General features: G+C 44.1%; 2 protein-coding genes across 2 annotated transcripts; both read left to right on the top strand.

Moving 5' to 3' along the window:
• The first annotated feature begins 777 nt into the window (after positions 1-777).
• LOC108265391 (cysteine-rich motor neuron 1 protein) lies at positions 778-4,368 on the top strand. Its single transcript, XM_017467660.3, has 5 exons — positions 778-1,505; positions 1,740-1,964; positions 2,145-2,303; positions 3,548-3,727; positions 3,877-4,368. Exons 1-5 carry the CDS (start codon positions 1,310-1,312, stop codon positions 4,134-4,136), a joined length of 1,020 nt encoding a protein of 339 aa, XP_017323149.1. The 5' UTR covers positions 778-1,309; the 3' UTR covers positions 4,137-4,368.
• Positions 4,369-6,697: 2,329 nt separating this feature from the next.
• sec22bb (SEC22 homolog B, vesicle trafficking protein b) lies at positions 6,698-11,072 on the top strand. The gene is made up of 5 exons (XM_017467663.2): positions 6,698-6,853; positions 9,245-9,354; positions 9,547-9,707; positions 9,811-9,957; positions 10,292-11,072. The coding sequence occupies exons 1-5, from the start codon at positions 6,779-6,781 to the stop codon at positions 10,444-10,446; spliced, it is 648 nt and encodes a 215-aa protein (XP_017323152.1). The 5' UTR covers positions 6,698-6,778; the 3' UTR covers positions 10,447-11,072.
• Positions 11,073-15,713: the final 4,641 nt, after the last annotated feature.

Genomic DNA, 15,713 nt, shown 5'->3' with positions numbered 1-15,713 from the left:
AATTTGATATGAATTTACATGAATATGAATTTATGTAAACAAAGTCTCCATAGTCTCCACCGCAGCGCCATCTGCAGGCGAGATCATGACAGCATACATATATATGTATGAATATATATAGAAATTATTTCATTAATAGGACATCTATTTTTTGAAGAAAACCATTCAATCCAGTACGGGTCATTCTGACCCCCTTTATGCATCCGTGAAGTTTTTTTGGTTCGTGCATTGTAGGGTTAAATATCAAAAATCTTAAGAGTCGTGCGTCATACCTGACACCCAGTCGAACACTTTACAGTCGGTTGTGTGACTGTACATCGTTCCCTTCAAACGCTATTGAGCTTTAAACCGTGGTATATTTTGTGTAGGAGCCCAAGCAGTAATAAAATACATGGCAATTTTTATATATGATTTAATAGTTTATTTTGTTCAATATCAAAAGTCTGCGAGGTGTGCGTGATAGCCGACACCTAGATGAACACTCTACGGTCGGTCATACGACCGTAAGTCATTCCCTTCAAATGCTACTGAAGTTAGAAACGTGTTTAACAATGTCGTATGTAACTTTATAGACGGTCCGTTGATTATCGGACGTCCGACGTCACACCGACTTTATTCCAGTGAACTCCTCTGTAAATCTGATGAACTTTTCATGTCGGTCATATAAACAGTGAAGCCAGTTCTCGGAAATGTTAAAAAGCACTTAACGTCTATACGAACATGATTTACAGATGGAAAATCGTTGAAACAATTTACAAAAAAAAAAAAAAAAAGTTGGACGTACTCATTGGAGGTACTTTGTTTTTCACTGAAGCGTTATCGGTCCTCGAGGCCTCATCACTTTCGGTAGAAATGTCTGCCAAATGAACAGACGTGACGCTTTATTTACTTCTTCTCGACGTCCGTGATAAATTGTGTGTCTGAAAACCTTCATAAACACTCTCGATCTCTCTCCCTCTCTCAATTCCTTCCCACGGGGGGAATAATTCTGCAGATTGTGAAATTTCCTGGGATCAAGTTCAAGTATTCGATTTGGAAAAACCTAGAAGCTTTCTACTCTGACATTTCCGAACGTCAAGCCAAGTTAAAGATGTTTCTGATTTGGATGAACGAGAGAGCGAGATAAAGTGAGACACACACACACACACAGTATCTAGAAGGTGGAGTGTGTTTTGACCAATGAGCTACAGAAACACGCACAAACGCACAGTTTCCTTCTCGTAGTCAGGTCCGTTAGTCGGTTTTAGACTGAAACCCGGTGTAAATTGCTCTGTGAGCTCCGTTTTAGTGCTCGTGTTGCGGCAGCACTATGGTCTCGAGTGTTCTGTGGATCTCGGTTGCGACGCTGGCGTTTCTGCGCCTCGCGGAGACAGGTTCTGAGTATGCGTTGCTGCATGAAGGAGAAAAATGTGGAGAATACGACCAGGGCAGGTGCGAATCCGGTCTCATCTGCGTGCCTGACAATCCCGAGCCCGAGTTATTCAACGCAGTAGGAGTGTGCACCAGTGAGTACAATGTTTATTACTACGCATGCACAAATACACTCCTCCTGCCCCTCGTCGGTGTTTAAGGAACTGTCCGCGTATCTATTTCATCGTTTTACAAAGTTTCACTGTTTCTAACCAGTCTGTGTCTGCGTTCGATCGAACGTGCCGTTCCGCACCAACAGGACGGCGTGGCGTTTTTTAAATACGTCGCCGTGGTAGATCATTTCTCCCGCTTTATGCCGCATCTCCCAGGGGTTCCGGGTTGTAACTGCTCCGAGTTCCAGTGTTTGCCGAGGCAAGGCTGTCGAGGTCGTCAGGTGATCGATCCGTGCGGGTGTTGTACACACTGCGCCAAGACAAAGGGGCAGGTGTGCGGCGGGCCGAGCTGGAGATACGGTAACTGTGATCCGGATTTGGTTTGCGCTCTTGTCGTGGGGCTCGATTCGGCCAGACCTCCACAGACGGGCGTGTGCAAAGGTATTACCGCTGCTACATATACTGCATATAACTCCTTATACCTTCGTTATAAAGAGAAAATCAAACGACACGAACAAATTCATGCTTCATTGTGACATTAATGATTCACTGTACATTTCTGTTCTATCATCATTGCTCTCTCTCTCTCTCTCTCTCTCTCTCTCTCTCTCTCTCTCTCAGTGATACCAAAACATCTAAAAAAACACTTCCCCGTCCCTCTTTGTCCCGTTCAAAACGGTTGCAACGTGCACGTTGGGAATTGTGACTGTTATTCAGACCAGTCCTGTGACTCACCGTTCAGTTACAGCACCTACGAAGAATGCAATAAAATTCTAATGGGTGACACACACACACACACACACACAACCAGCCACAGAAATTCTAACACACACACACACACACACACACGTGTTCACGTAACAGCCATATTCCCAGTTAAGTTGTGGCCACGGTGAAGAGTTATTCTTAGAGTCGAGGACCTCGGAATATCGAGCTCTTTCGACTTGAACGTATGGGGTGTTTCATTAGCACGGCGGTGGGAGATAATACTGCATTCAACTGAAGGTCATAACCAAAAGAAAAACACGGAGGGGTCAGCGTTTCCCCTCCCCCGCTTTTGTCGCTCGAACGCACAGAGGTAGAACAATATTAAACAGTCAAATTAAAACGAACATCGCAGCTAAAACGGTTAAAGACAATATATCAAGCGAAATAATTCAACATGTGAACACTTTAACCCGCACGCACGGATGTTCACTCACCCAAACGTCATACATGCTAAACCTTTCAAGTGGCTCGTTATCTCAGAATTCTCACTGACGAGGTTTACACGGACGGCGGTGATCTAATTATCGACCGTATTCTGAATAAGACGATATTCTGATTAAGGTGTTTACATGAGTCGCTTTTAGAACACTCCTTTCATGTTCCTGTGTTACGTGTTATAGAACATTGAGCGATTAACGTCACACGTCATTACGTCCCCACGTCATGCCGTCCGACGTCCCTCCGGAATTTCACGTATCGACGTACAGTCGGTCTTCGTTATGGGGCCGTGTACGGTTTTGGGTGTTTCATGTTTAATTTTACGAACGCTTCGAGTGCGGTTAATTATTCGTCGTGCCGGACGTGCTAATAGACGAGCGCTTGAAGCCGTGGGCCGCGTCCCAAACCGCGTACTTACCGTCTGTATAGTAGCCGAGATACATGTATTTCTCCTACTATACAGCAGGTAAGGACGCGGTTTGGGACGCGGCCGTGCTCTCTCGTTCGCCGTCAAACGGTCGAGCGCCACCGTGTGTGCACGTGTCCTGTCTCACGATGTGGTGAAAACTCCCACACGACGTTAATAGCGTGATTAAGGTGTGTACGTGTCTGTAACGCGACTAAAACAGGAACACTCCACACGCCTTAATAACATTCGTGTTTACTCCGAGTGTGACTTTAATCGGATTAAGATCATCGATAATCTCTGTTTACATGCTGGTTTCTTAATCAGAGTATCGTCTTAATCGGGTTCGTATCGGATTATCGTCGTCCATGTGAACGTACTGAATAAAACCTTCTTTTCCCTTCCCTCTAAGCTTTCTTGATGTATGACTTTTATGCCAACGACATGGAAACGCCTCCCAAACCCGAGGTACCTGCATATGAGTGTAAGGAGTGGAGCTGTGAGGTTCAGGCCTGCGAGTGTGTGTGTCAATATAGAAAATGTGTCTACAGGTTAGCTCCACTTAACGAGGCCGCCTGCTGCGACGTACTGAGTAAGAACGCATCTTTTCCCGCACGAAGTTTGATTAATAGTGATACTTTGAGGTTAGTCTTAAACAGCTCACTCACACTGTGACTTGTTGATTGGAAATGCTCTCTCTCTCTCGCTCTCTCTCTCTCTCTCTCTCCCTGCCTCTCTCAGAGGAATCTGGGTGCCTTAATACGTCGTGTCCTGGGACTCCCACTCTGGCTTGTCCGGCAGACTCCTTCATTAGTGAGCCCCACACCGAACCCGGTCACTGCTGCCCTGTTGTGCCTGCTATGTGCACCTGCGACTTCCAGACCTGCACTCCAAAACCCACATACTGCCCTAACCGCGGACTTCCCCGACTCCTTGTGAAGGGAAACGGCCACCCGGGGACCTGCTGCGACCGCTACGAGTGTGTGAAAGAAGGAGATTAATTAGCACGTGTAATATAATACACACTTTTATCTTATTATCCTTGTGAAACTAACCGTAACCTCACTAACCGTAACCTTAACCTCAGTAACCAAAAGGAAACATTTCGGCTCTGGTAGATTTATTTTTCATTTCAGGCAAACACCTTGCTGTTTCATGTAATGCTCAGAATGCTTGATGTGCAAAAAAATCTGGAATGTACTCAACAATAAAAGAAATATTTACAGGAAGAAATTGTCTCTCGTGTTTATGAAGCGTTAACCTGAACAGTGTGAGATTGAGAAGAGAAGGAAAGCCAGATCAAACATCTGGACGTATCGGACACACATTTCTTAGTGAGATGAGTCTAAAAGCAGCCAGAAAGCTCAAACATTAGGAGAACCAAAAAAAAAAAAAAGTCATTGGACTGCTTTTAGGACACAGCTTCCAGATCTCATGTAACAGTTCATGACCACCAACAAAAGGAACAGAGAAACAAACATGTGATGGGCCAATCAGAAACTTTCAGGCGTCTTTGGAACAAAAGATCCAGGCCTGTATGCCAGCATTCCCAATAACCAATCACTGATCACCACTGTTCTCAGTAACCAATCACTGATCACCACTGTTCCCAATAACCAATCGCTGATCACCACTGTTCTCAATAACCAATCGCTGATCACCACTGTTCTCAATAACCAATCGCTGATCACCACTGTTTTCAATAACCAATCGCTGATCACCACTGTTTTCAATAACCAATCGCTGATCACCACTGTTCTCAATAACCAATCGCTGATCACCACTGTTCCCAATAACCAATCGCTGATCACCACTGTTCTCAATAACCAATTGCTGATCACCACTGTTCCCAATAACCAATCACTGATCACCACTGTTCTCAATAACCAATCGCTGATCACCACTGTTCTCAATAACCAATCACTGATCACCACTGTTCTCAGTAACCAATCACTGATCACCACTGTTCCCAATAACCAATCGCTGATCACCACTGTTCTCAATAACCAATCGCTGATCACCACTGTTCCCAATAACCAATCGCTGATCACCACTGTTCTCAATAACCAATCGCTGATCACCACTGTTCTCAATAACCAATCGCTGATCACCACTGTTCTCAATAACCAATCACTGATCACCACTGTTCTCAATAACCAATCGCTGATCACCACTGTTCTCAATAACCAATCACTGATCACCACTGTTCTCAATAACCAATCACTGATCACCACTGTTCTCAATAACCAATCGCTGATCACCACTGTTTTCAATAACCAATCGCTGATCACCACTGTTCCCAATAACCAATCGCTGATCACCACTGTTCTCAATAACCAATCACTGATCACCACTGTTACCAATAACCAATCACTGATCACCACTGTTACCAATAACCAATCACTGATCACCACTGTTCTCAATAACCAATCACTGATCACCACTGTTCTCAATAACCAATCGCTGATCACCACAGTTCCCAATAACCAATCGCTGATCACCACTGTTTTCAATAACCAATCACTGATCACCACTGTTCTCAATAACCAATCGCTGATCACCACTGTTCTCAATAACCAATCACTGATCACCACTGTTCTCAATAACCAATCACTGATCACCACTGTTCCCAATAACCAATCGCTGATCACCACTGTTTTCAATAACCAATCGCTGATCACCACTGTTCTCAATAACCAATCACTGATCACCACTGTTCTCAATAACCAATCGCTGATCACCACTGTTCCCAATAACCAATCGCTGATCACCACAGTTCCCAATAACCAATCGCTGATCACCACTGTTCTCAATAACCAATCGCTGATCACCACTGTTATCAATAACCAATCACTGATCACCACTGTTCCCAATAACCAATCACTGATCATCACTGTTCTCAATAACCAATCACTGATCGCCACTGTTCTCAATAACCAATCGCTGATCACCACTGTTCTCAATAACCAATCGCTGATCACCGCTGTTCCCAATAAACAATCACTGATCACCACGAGAATTGGTTATTCTCAATAACCAATCACTGACCACCACTGTTCTCAATAACCAATCGCTGATCACCACTGTTCCCAAAGCATTTGCATGATTGTTATACAGTATTTATTATACAGCATTTATTAAACTTAGAAAAATGGTTATTAATTAATATTCATTAACATATGTTGAAAAAGGTGACATTACTGTTAATGTTGTGTTTATTCTTTTTATTTGTGTCGACAAGCGTGTGTTAACTGTTTTCCCGGAACTAATTACACTTGGATGAAAGTTTTCCTACGGACAGATAATAGAGCAACACGACACGGTCACGTATTTCCGGCCAGCTCATCGGGTCCAAAATTGTTGACAACTTGTCATCTTTTTTCCCCAATCGTCTTCCGACTAACTTTGCTTTTTACACCGTGATTGGCGTATACGCTCTCGCCTTCTGCACCTTGATTGGCTGACAGTCCAATCTCCACCTATAAGCGACGAATCAATATTCTAGTAACCAATCATAGAGCGGGGGGCGGGATTTTCTCGGAATACGGGTAGGAAAAGTGGGCTACGTAATTTAGATTTAAAGCCGTCATCACCATCACCTGCAGACCGTATCGGCTCGGAGCGGCGCAGAAATTACAGGAAAATGGTGTTGTTTACTATGATCGCGCGGTTGGCGGATGGACTGCCTCTGGCCGCCTCCATGCAAGAAGACGAACAGGTTTAACCTTTATTTCATAAACACTTAGATCCTTGTGGTTTTAGTGCAGCTAGTTATGGCTAGCTAGCTAAATTAGCTAATCTCTAACCGCGCAAGAATGAATAAAACAACAGCGCTGTTTCCGTGTTTCCCTTAATAACATCAAAAGGAACACTCATACACTTTTAAACCAAATGTTAACATAACGTCTGTAAATTAGCGAAGGTTGTTAACTTTTTTGTTTTTATTGGCTAATCTGTTAAAATGATACCTCCAGGGTGATACGGAAGAAAATATCGTATCGCGATACTTACGTATGTTTTAACGATACACGATATATCGCGATGTATACGTTACTAGTCGAAGCGACCAATGAGCTCGCAGATCAGCAGTGATAAAGTGATTGATTAAAATGCCGCCACCATGTCATTCACACTGTATTCACACTTGTGGTTAGTCGCTTGTGGGTGTGAACCGTCCGTTATTTTTGTACGTACACGCGCAACACGGAGCCTGCCCGTCAAGTTGGCTGTAGGCTGTACGTTTCAGGTGCTATCGAATCTCGTCAGAACTTTAAAAAAAAAGAAAGTGCTGGTCAGGCCACGCCCACAAAGTAATCTACTCTACTGACGGTGTAATATTTAAGGTAAACATTTGTATAAACCCGGGGGTGGGGTTTAGGCAGGGGGGGTGAAAACTTTTGCACTGTAATGTATATTATCTGTAACTGATAAATTCGAGCAGTGAGTGTAGGTGTACCTTATAAACACGTATCGAGGTGGTGTTGTGAACGAACAGACTAGTTTTAATCTCTTCCTTTTGTTTTTCCCTTGTGTTTTTTTCCTCTCATGCGGCCGTGAAGGCAAGTGAGAAGGTTTGTTTCATCTTCTGCTTCATCGCCATACGAGAGAAGCTTCTTCACCAATCACACACACCGAGCGAGCGAGCGAGCGTTAACCCGGACTGTGGGTTGCGTGCGCTGATATACGCATAAAATAACCAAACTCCCTTCACTCTGCCATGTTTTGCCTCCATCCCTCCACCCATCCTTCCATCCCTCCACCCATCCTTCCATCCCTCCACCCATCCTTCCATCCCTCCACCCATCCTTCCATCCCTCCACCCATCCTTCCATCCCTCCACCCATCCCTCCATCCCTCCATCCCTCCACCCATCCTTCCACCCCTCCACCCATCCTTCCATCCCTCCACCCCTCCACCCATCCTTCCATCCCTCCATCCCTCCACCCATTCCTCCATCCCTCCACCCATCCTTCCATCCCTCCACCCATCCCTCCACCCACCTTTCCCTCCATCAATCCTTCCACCCATCCCTCCATCCCTCCACCCACCTTTCCCTCCATCAGTCCTTCCACCCATCCCTCCACCCATCCTTCCATCCCTCCACCCATCCCTCCACCCACCTTTCCCTCCATCAATCCCTCCACCCATCCTTTCATCCCTCCACCCATCCCTCCATCCCTCCAACCTTCCCTCCATCCCTCCTCCCACCTTTTCCTCCATCAATCCTTCCATCCCTCCACCCATCCTTCCATCCCTCCATCCCTCCACCCACCTTTCCCTCCATCAATCCATCCATCTCTCCATCCAGCCGTCTATCTTTTTATCTAGGCCTATCTGTTCATCCTTCCGTCGTGTCGCGTCTCTGACGTGACCTGATGGTCTTGTTGTTTTTCTGGATTCCGGTTCACGTCACATCATCTCCGACAAATCACAGTTCGCTCGTCGTAACACGTTATCGTTGCTATAGCGACAGCTCGTGCGGACGCCGTGCACGATCTGAGACGTTCCCCGCGAGAGGAGCCGTTTCATTTAACAATCACGGAAGGAGTCTCCAGTGTCGGCACAGAGGTAAAGCTGTGACCGAGGAGTTCTTCCGTTTTGTGTGACCCGACGAGCTGCGTTTTATTTATTTATTTGTTTGTTTGTTTGTTTGCCTCATTAACTTCCAAAGAGAGAACGAGGTCTTGCGTTACAGGTGCTCTGGAGTAAGAAAGAAAAGGAGCTAAACGTAAACAGTCCGAACGTCTGACGTGTCGTCGTTTAGTTACTGAGGGTTGTAGCAGTTGGCGGATTGCCGTTGCTGCGGTGTAAGAGGAATAAAACACTCCAGGGTGCGAGGTTGTAGGAAAACCTTCGACGTCTGGGTGGAAACAGGAAGTCCGCTTCATCACATCACTGCGTTGTCGATTCATTTCCTACAAAAGACGTTTAAAAAAAAAAAATGTGTATATATATAAAATATAATATATATTTTCAACCTCATTCCTGCTTTCACACGGTACGTCGAGTACCAGCACGTGCCTAGTGGGTTGTTACTCTGTGTGTGTGTGTGTGTGTGTGTGTGTGTGTGTGTGTGTGTGTGTGTGTGTGTGTGTGTGTTTTTGTGCAGATGGGTCGAGACATGCAGCAGTATCAGAGCCAGGCCAAGCAGCTGTTTCGGAAGCTTAATGAACAGAGTCCAACACGCTGCACACTGGAGGCCGGATCCATGACCTTTCAGTGAGACACACACACACACACACACACACACACACACACACTCTCTTGAAACAAACTCTTAAACGTCCCAGATGTACAAGTTACGTCTTCGCTTCCTGTTCCGTATTGTTGTTTAACGGTGCCGAGAGATCTGACATACTGTGTCTAATCTAATCTAATCCATTTCTCCATTTTTTTAAAAAAAATGTAAAGTTACCTGATAGAGCAAGGGGTGTGTTACCTGGTGCTCTGCGAGGCCGTGTTCCCCAAGAAACTCGCCTTCGCCTACTTAGAAGATCTCCAAGCCGAGTTCCACGAGCAGTACGGGAAGAAAGTTCCCACCGTCTCCAGACCGTACTCCTTCATCGAGTTCGGTGCGAGAGAAACTTTTAAAAGCTTTTTTTTTTTTTTTTACACTGCGTGCGTTACTATGAGTAACACGTTTGAAAAGTGAATGTTGTGGTCTCGTGCTCGCAGACACGTACATCCAGAAAACGAAGAAGTCTTACATCGACAGCCGAGCTCGCAGGAACCTGGGCAGCATCAACACGGAGCTGCAGGACGTCCAGAGGATCATGGTGGCCAACATCGAGGAGGTGCTGCAGCGAGGAGAGGCCTTATCTGGTGAAAAATAAATAAATAAATAAATCTAACAACAAATCAGGGAAACTGCAACACAACTCACACGCATGATTAAAAATACACGAGTAACCGTCGCTACGGTGACGTTTTCTGTAAAGGGTACGTTTATTTAACATTCACGGAAGGAGTCTCCAGCGTCAGACGGAAGAGTTTACATGTTTCCCTGTAACATGACAAGCCGTGATTTTAAGTGAGATTAAGTCTAATCTCGAAGGTCCGATGGACGCAGCTTTGGTCCGGTTTATTTGAATTGATTTGTTTATTTATTCGTGTTTGTTCTTTACTAACTCCACCTTCTCGTTTTCAACACGTCCAGCGTTGGACTCCAAGGCCAGCAACCTGTCCAGCTTGTCCAAGAAATACCGCAGCGACGCCAAGTACCTGAACACGCGCTCCACCTACGCCAAGCTGGCGGCCGGCGGCGTCTTCTTCATCATGCTCATCGTCTACGTCCGCTTCTGGTGGCTGTGAGGACCAGGACGAGGAGGCGGAGGCAGGGAGGAAGGAAGGAGACGTGACGGAGGAGGCTCGGATGTCGCGCCGAAGGAGGCGGGAAAGACCCGCCGTCACTCTCCCTTTCCTCAGAGACTGACGGTTCCGGCACTTTCTCTCCCCAAGCAGTTCGCTAGACTGAGTTACGATTCTTCGATTGTTCACATGTTGTATGTTTTATTAATTGATGAAGATGAGTGATTGCGTGAATGTGTGAGTGTTTGAAGAGATAGTGACGTGATGAGCGATGGCGAGAGAGAAACCGCCCACCAAAACAAGAGCGCCACCAAGTGGACATTTTGCCTCATTTCACAATCATAACAAGGTCACTTAAAGGCTCATTCACGCTTTCACTCACTCACACATACATTCATTCATTCATTTGCGCTCCGAATGGAGGGATTGCAGGTTTTTTCCCCCAGGTTTACACGCCATGTCTTAGGCAGTCCAGTACACAGCTGTGAAAACCACCACAGTGAGGAGGAAAAAAGAAAAAAAAAAAGACTCTCTGGTGTACTTTTGCCTTCCAGTCGATAATAACGCAGTTCCGTGTCTGATGCCTGTACGTTTCAGTGTCTATTACGCTAATAAACAGCCGACGTTTCGCTTGTTGTTCTGTTCTAAATTCACCTCACGACTCTAACGGTAAAGAATGTTGAAATGTGTAGGAACTTTATAGATATCTATACATTTAGAGGCCTTCCGGGCGTCTCTGGGTTTTAAGCGGGCCTTTTATCCGTACAGGCTTTGTCAAGACAATGTCAAGATGTATAAACTTGAGCTCAGTGTCCAAAATTTGTCGTGACCACTGGCGTAAAAGGGAAGAAATAAGTTCACCTAACTTCACTGGGCGATCATGTTTTATTTACTGTGCGGTGATTTAGAATACTTGTTCGTTTTGTAAACCTGCCCTTCCACTCTATTCTCACCAGGTGGCGCCAAAACACCAACGATAACATAAAATACCGTTGCACAGTAGCAATATAAACCCTAATGTATACACTAAACACAGTCGTCGGGCACTTCTATAAGGAGAAATCGCATGTATATTCATTAAATCGGTATGTCCTATACCCTTTGCAGTGCACTTCCACGGGGCGGCCGTCACTAAACGTCAAAACGCTTACCTGAAGACGTCCTGCGTTACTTGAGGAGTGGAATATCTTCTCTATATGGAGTAAGCATCCCATTTAGTGTAGTGTAGTGTATAGTATAGTGCACTTCATACTACTGTGTGAGAAAAGGGATGTGAATAACACATACAGTGCACTTTAGAGTGTAAACACCCATTATCTCATGTACCGTAGATATCGTGACTGTCAGGTACAGTGTGTAGAAGCCACTTTTATACCCGGTGTAGTGATGTCACTTAAGTAGAACGGACGGGTTAGAAAACTAGTGCGTTATATAGTGTGTTACTGATTATGTCACACCCTACGTAGTGCGTTTATACAGAAAGACGGGAATACCAAGTGGTTACTATCTAATGGATATACAGCGTACGGTGTAGAACGAAGTTAAACGACTCCTTGTTGGACATATCATGTCCTGTGGTGTGTGAAATTAAATGTGAATCCATAGTGTGTGTGTGTGTGTGTATGTAGACAGTTATATCATTCATGCTCTATATGCTGTGGTTCACTCGTGCAGGGAAGAGGGTTGCATTTGGCCTTCGGTCTCAGCCGGAAGAGAAAGAACTGTGTAGCTGACGTGAGAGAAGCTATTTACTTTGTTTCGCAGGAAGTGGGTAGTGAGGGAAAAAAAAAAAAAGAAGAGAGAAGCAGCGTGTCGAGCTTTAACTGCAGGGCACAGGCCAAACTTTTCACCCCTACGGTTTTGGCCTGCAGAACGGGAAGTGCTAACGAAAACGAAAATGGCACAAACACCAGCTCTGTCTGCGCTCTCAACCTGTCTGAGCGTGTACGTGTGTGTACGTGTGCAATGTGTGTAATGTGATGGCTGCACGGAGTTATCAATAATAATAATAATAATAATAATAATTTCTCTGGTATTCAGCAATAAAATTCAACCAAATGCACATGTCTTCCAGGATCACTGAACAATGGTTACAATGTTTGTTTGTTTGTACATTAGTTTGTTTGTCACGGAATGGTGGTCTTTAATCGATCAGATCAGCTGTGTACGTACCGCACATGACAGAGTACAGATCTTACAGGAGATTTGAGAAGAAGGAACAGGACATGTGACAAACAAATGAGACGAGGCTGCAGACAGGCCACGGTATTTTTTGCTTTGGCCCTCCGACTCTCGAAGAGCCACGACTTCGACTGACCTGCGAAAAACATCCGTGAAAACAAAATGAAAGAAATAATCCAGCCCAAAATGCAATCCGTACCGCTTTTCTCACCATAAAGGTTGTCGATCATCCAGGATGTGTTTTTATGTAAGATGTTTGCTTAGTAGTGTACGTCTCTATAAATATCTGCTTCAAACGCCGCTCGTATCGTAGCATGTGATCTGTCCGGCTTTCACACAGACATATTGATGTGGTTAAGGAAACTGTGCGACACTGTAAATGCTATCACGCTACACTATGAACATGTACTATAAGCAGACGCTGGCTGAAAGCAGCTATCTTGGACATGCACACATGCACGTAAAAAAAAAACAAAAAAACCCCAGTAGAATCATGTTTCTCAGCTCAGTCGATATGGTTCTGCTCCGGGGCCCCCGCATCGCAAAGAGTAATACCTGAAAGTTCACTGATAGGATTGTGGGAGTCATGTGAAGCGAATATACAAAGATTTGTGCGTGAGATAGATTTGTTGCTTGCTTGTTAGCATTGCTAACGTTATCGTTATCGATGTATCAGAATAAGAATAAGAATCGGTCAGAGTTAGATTCAGGTTAAGAATCAGATAGATTCAGAATAAGAAACAGAGTTAGATTCAGATTAAGAATGGATTAGATTTAGATTCAGATTAAGAATCGATTAGACTTAGATGCAGATTAAGAATCGATTACAGTTAGATGATTCAGATTAAGAATCGGTTAGCGTTAGATTCGGATTAAGAATTGGTTAGCGTTAGATTCAGATTAAGAATCGATTACAGTTAGATGATTCAGATTAAGAATCGATTACAGTTAGATGATTCAGATTAAGAATCGGTTAGCGTTAGATTCGGATTAAGAATTGGTTAGCGTTAGATTCAGATTAAGAATCGATTACAGTTAGATGATTCAGATTAAGAATCGGTTAGCGTTAGATTCGGATTAAGAATCGGTTAGCGTTAGATTCGGATTAAGAATCGATTAGACTTTGAATCAGATTAAGAATCGGTTACAGTTAGATGATTCAGATTAAGAATCGGTTAGCGTTAGATTCAGATTAAGAATCGGTTAGCGTTAGATTCAGATTAAGAATCGATTAGATTTAGATTCAGATTAAGAATCAGTTAGAGTTAGATTCAGATTAAGAATTTGAATCAGAAATTTTTTAAAAATCATTTAGTGTCAGCTGCAGAATCAGAAAAAGAATTAAAGTCAGATTCAGGATTAAGAATAAGAGTCAGATTCCGAATCACAACAAGAATCAGAAGCAGATTCAAAAGCTGCTAAATGAATAAATGTAAATGAAAAAAACAAAATGAAAGTCAGTTTCAGAATCAGGACAAGAGTCAGGGTTAGAATCTGAATTAAAGCCAGAATCAGATTCAGAATAAGAATAAGAGTCAGAGCCGGGTTCAGATTCAGAATCAGAACCTGAAGAAGGATCGGAATCGCTTTATTGGCCTGGAACACTTGCATGTACTAGTAACGTGTCTTTTGGTGGAGTTGGTGTTAAAAACCAATGACGAGTCTTCCTTCCAGAAGGAGGTCACCTCGTTCTCAACCACCTCAAGCACCAAGGAACTGATCATAGACCTCCGGAAATATTCAAACCACAAACACCCTGTTGGCAACTGGCAACCAACCAACAACCATCACAGACGCATCCTTTGCCACGTTCCTGGGCACACACACACACATCAGCAGCTCACTTCAGTAGGACCTGGGTATCACCTCCACCATGAAGAAGACCCTACAGAGACGCTGCTTCCCTAGGAACCTGATGAGGTTAAGGAAGCAGCAGCTGATACACTTCTACTCAGCAATAACACCAGCTAAATATATATATATATATATTCACAAATTGCTGTAGGATAACCAAGTATAAAACCTTTCATGGAGTGGTGTTATGGGAAAACAATCAACGTTAGGGTGTTAACAGTACCTCCCCGTCATCACTCCACACCATCGTTGATTATTTTCCCGTAACAGCACAACCTCGAATGTTTTATTCCTTATTAGGTTTAATCCAAAGCGTTTCTCTTTCAGGAAAGCTTCTGGTTAGAATATTTTTCGCATGATAAGTAGATCTGGTTAACTCAGAGTGTAGATCTGGGGAACTCGGAGTGTAGATCCGGTTAAATGTACATGAAGTGGTTATCAGATTCCTTTCTCTATAAACCGAAAAAAAAAAAAGAGAGAAAAAATCCTGTGTTGTCATCCAGAGACCGGGCCGTCGTCGTGTTCTGAGTGGAGTTTAGACAGAAGTGATTAAAAATACGACTAATCGACACTTTCCTACAGTGAATTGAAGAATAACAGGATGTGTAGCTTCAAAACATACTGAAGTTCTCTCTCTCTCTCTCTCTCTCTCTCTCTCTCTCTCTCTCTCTCTCTCTCTGGTTCAGTTCAGCAGTTCTTTATTGGTTGGCATGAATGGTATAAATCATACTGTTTCCAAATGAAATAGCGCAGAGAGATTCATCGAAAGGTTATACATGTAATACACATATGATCTGCATTTCTGCAGAAACACTGCAAACATAGTAAACAACAACAACAACAATAACCCGACAGGTGCAATGCGCTCCGCTAATATTGGCACCCTTTTCAAGACAATTTTGCACAGCCTTCTTTGCTGATATTTACCGAGGGTGCCAATATTAGTGTAGGGCACGGTATGTGTTTGAACGCAGAGTGCTTACTCGGGGTGTGTGCAGGACACTCGGTGTCTCTCTGTCCCTCAGGCTCTCGCATTCTCACACATACTTTGCAGCGAAGGCTGCAGCGTGTCCTTCTCCTGTGACTTCTAGTTTCTCTCCTTCTGTTCATTCGCAGAAATGGTGTGTTTTTTGATGTAATGTTTTTTGTTACGGTATGTAATGTTTTTATACACAGGATGAGGAAGTGCAGCGCTCTCTCGCTCTCTCTCTCACTTTCTATGTGTCTCTCTTTCT

Source organism: Ictalurus punctatus, chromosome 5 (assembly GCF_001660625.3).
Source record: "Ictalurus punctatus breed USDA103 chromosome 5, Coco_2.0, whole genome shotgun sequence".
NCBI classification, from domain to species: Eukaryota; Metazoa; Chordata; class Actinopteri; order Siluriformes; family Ictaluridae; genus Ictalurus; species Ictalurus punctatus.
Note: the sequence above shows the minus strand (reverse complement) of the source record. Positions and strands in the feature narration are given on the sequence as shown.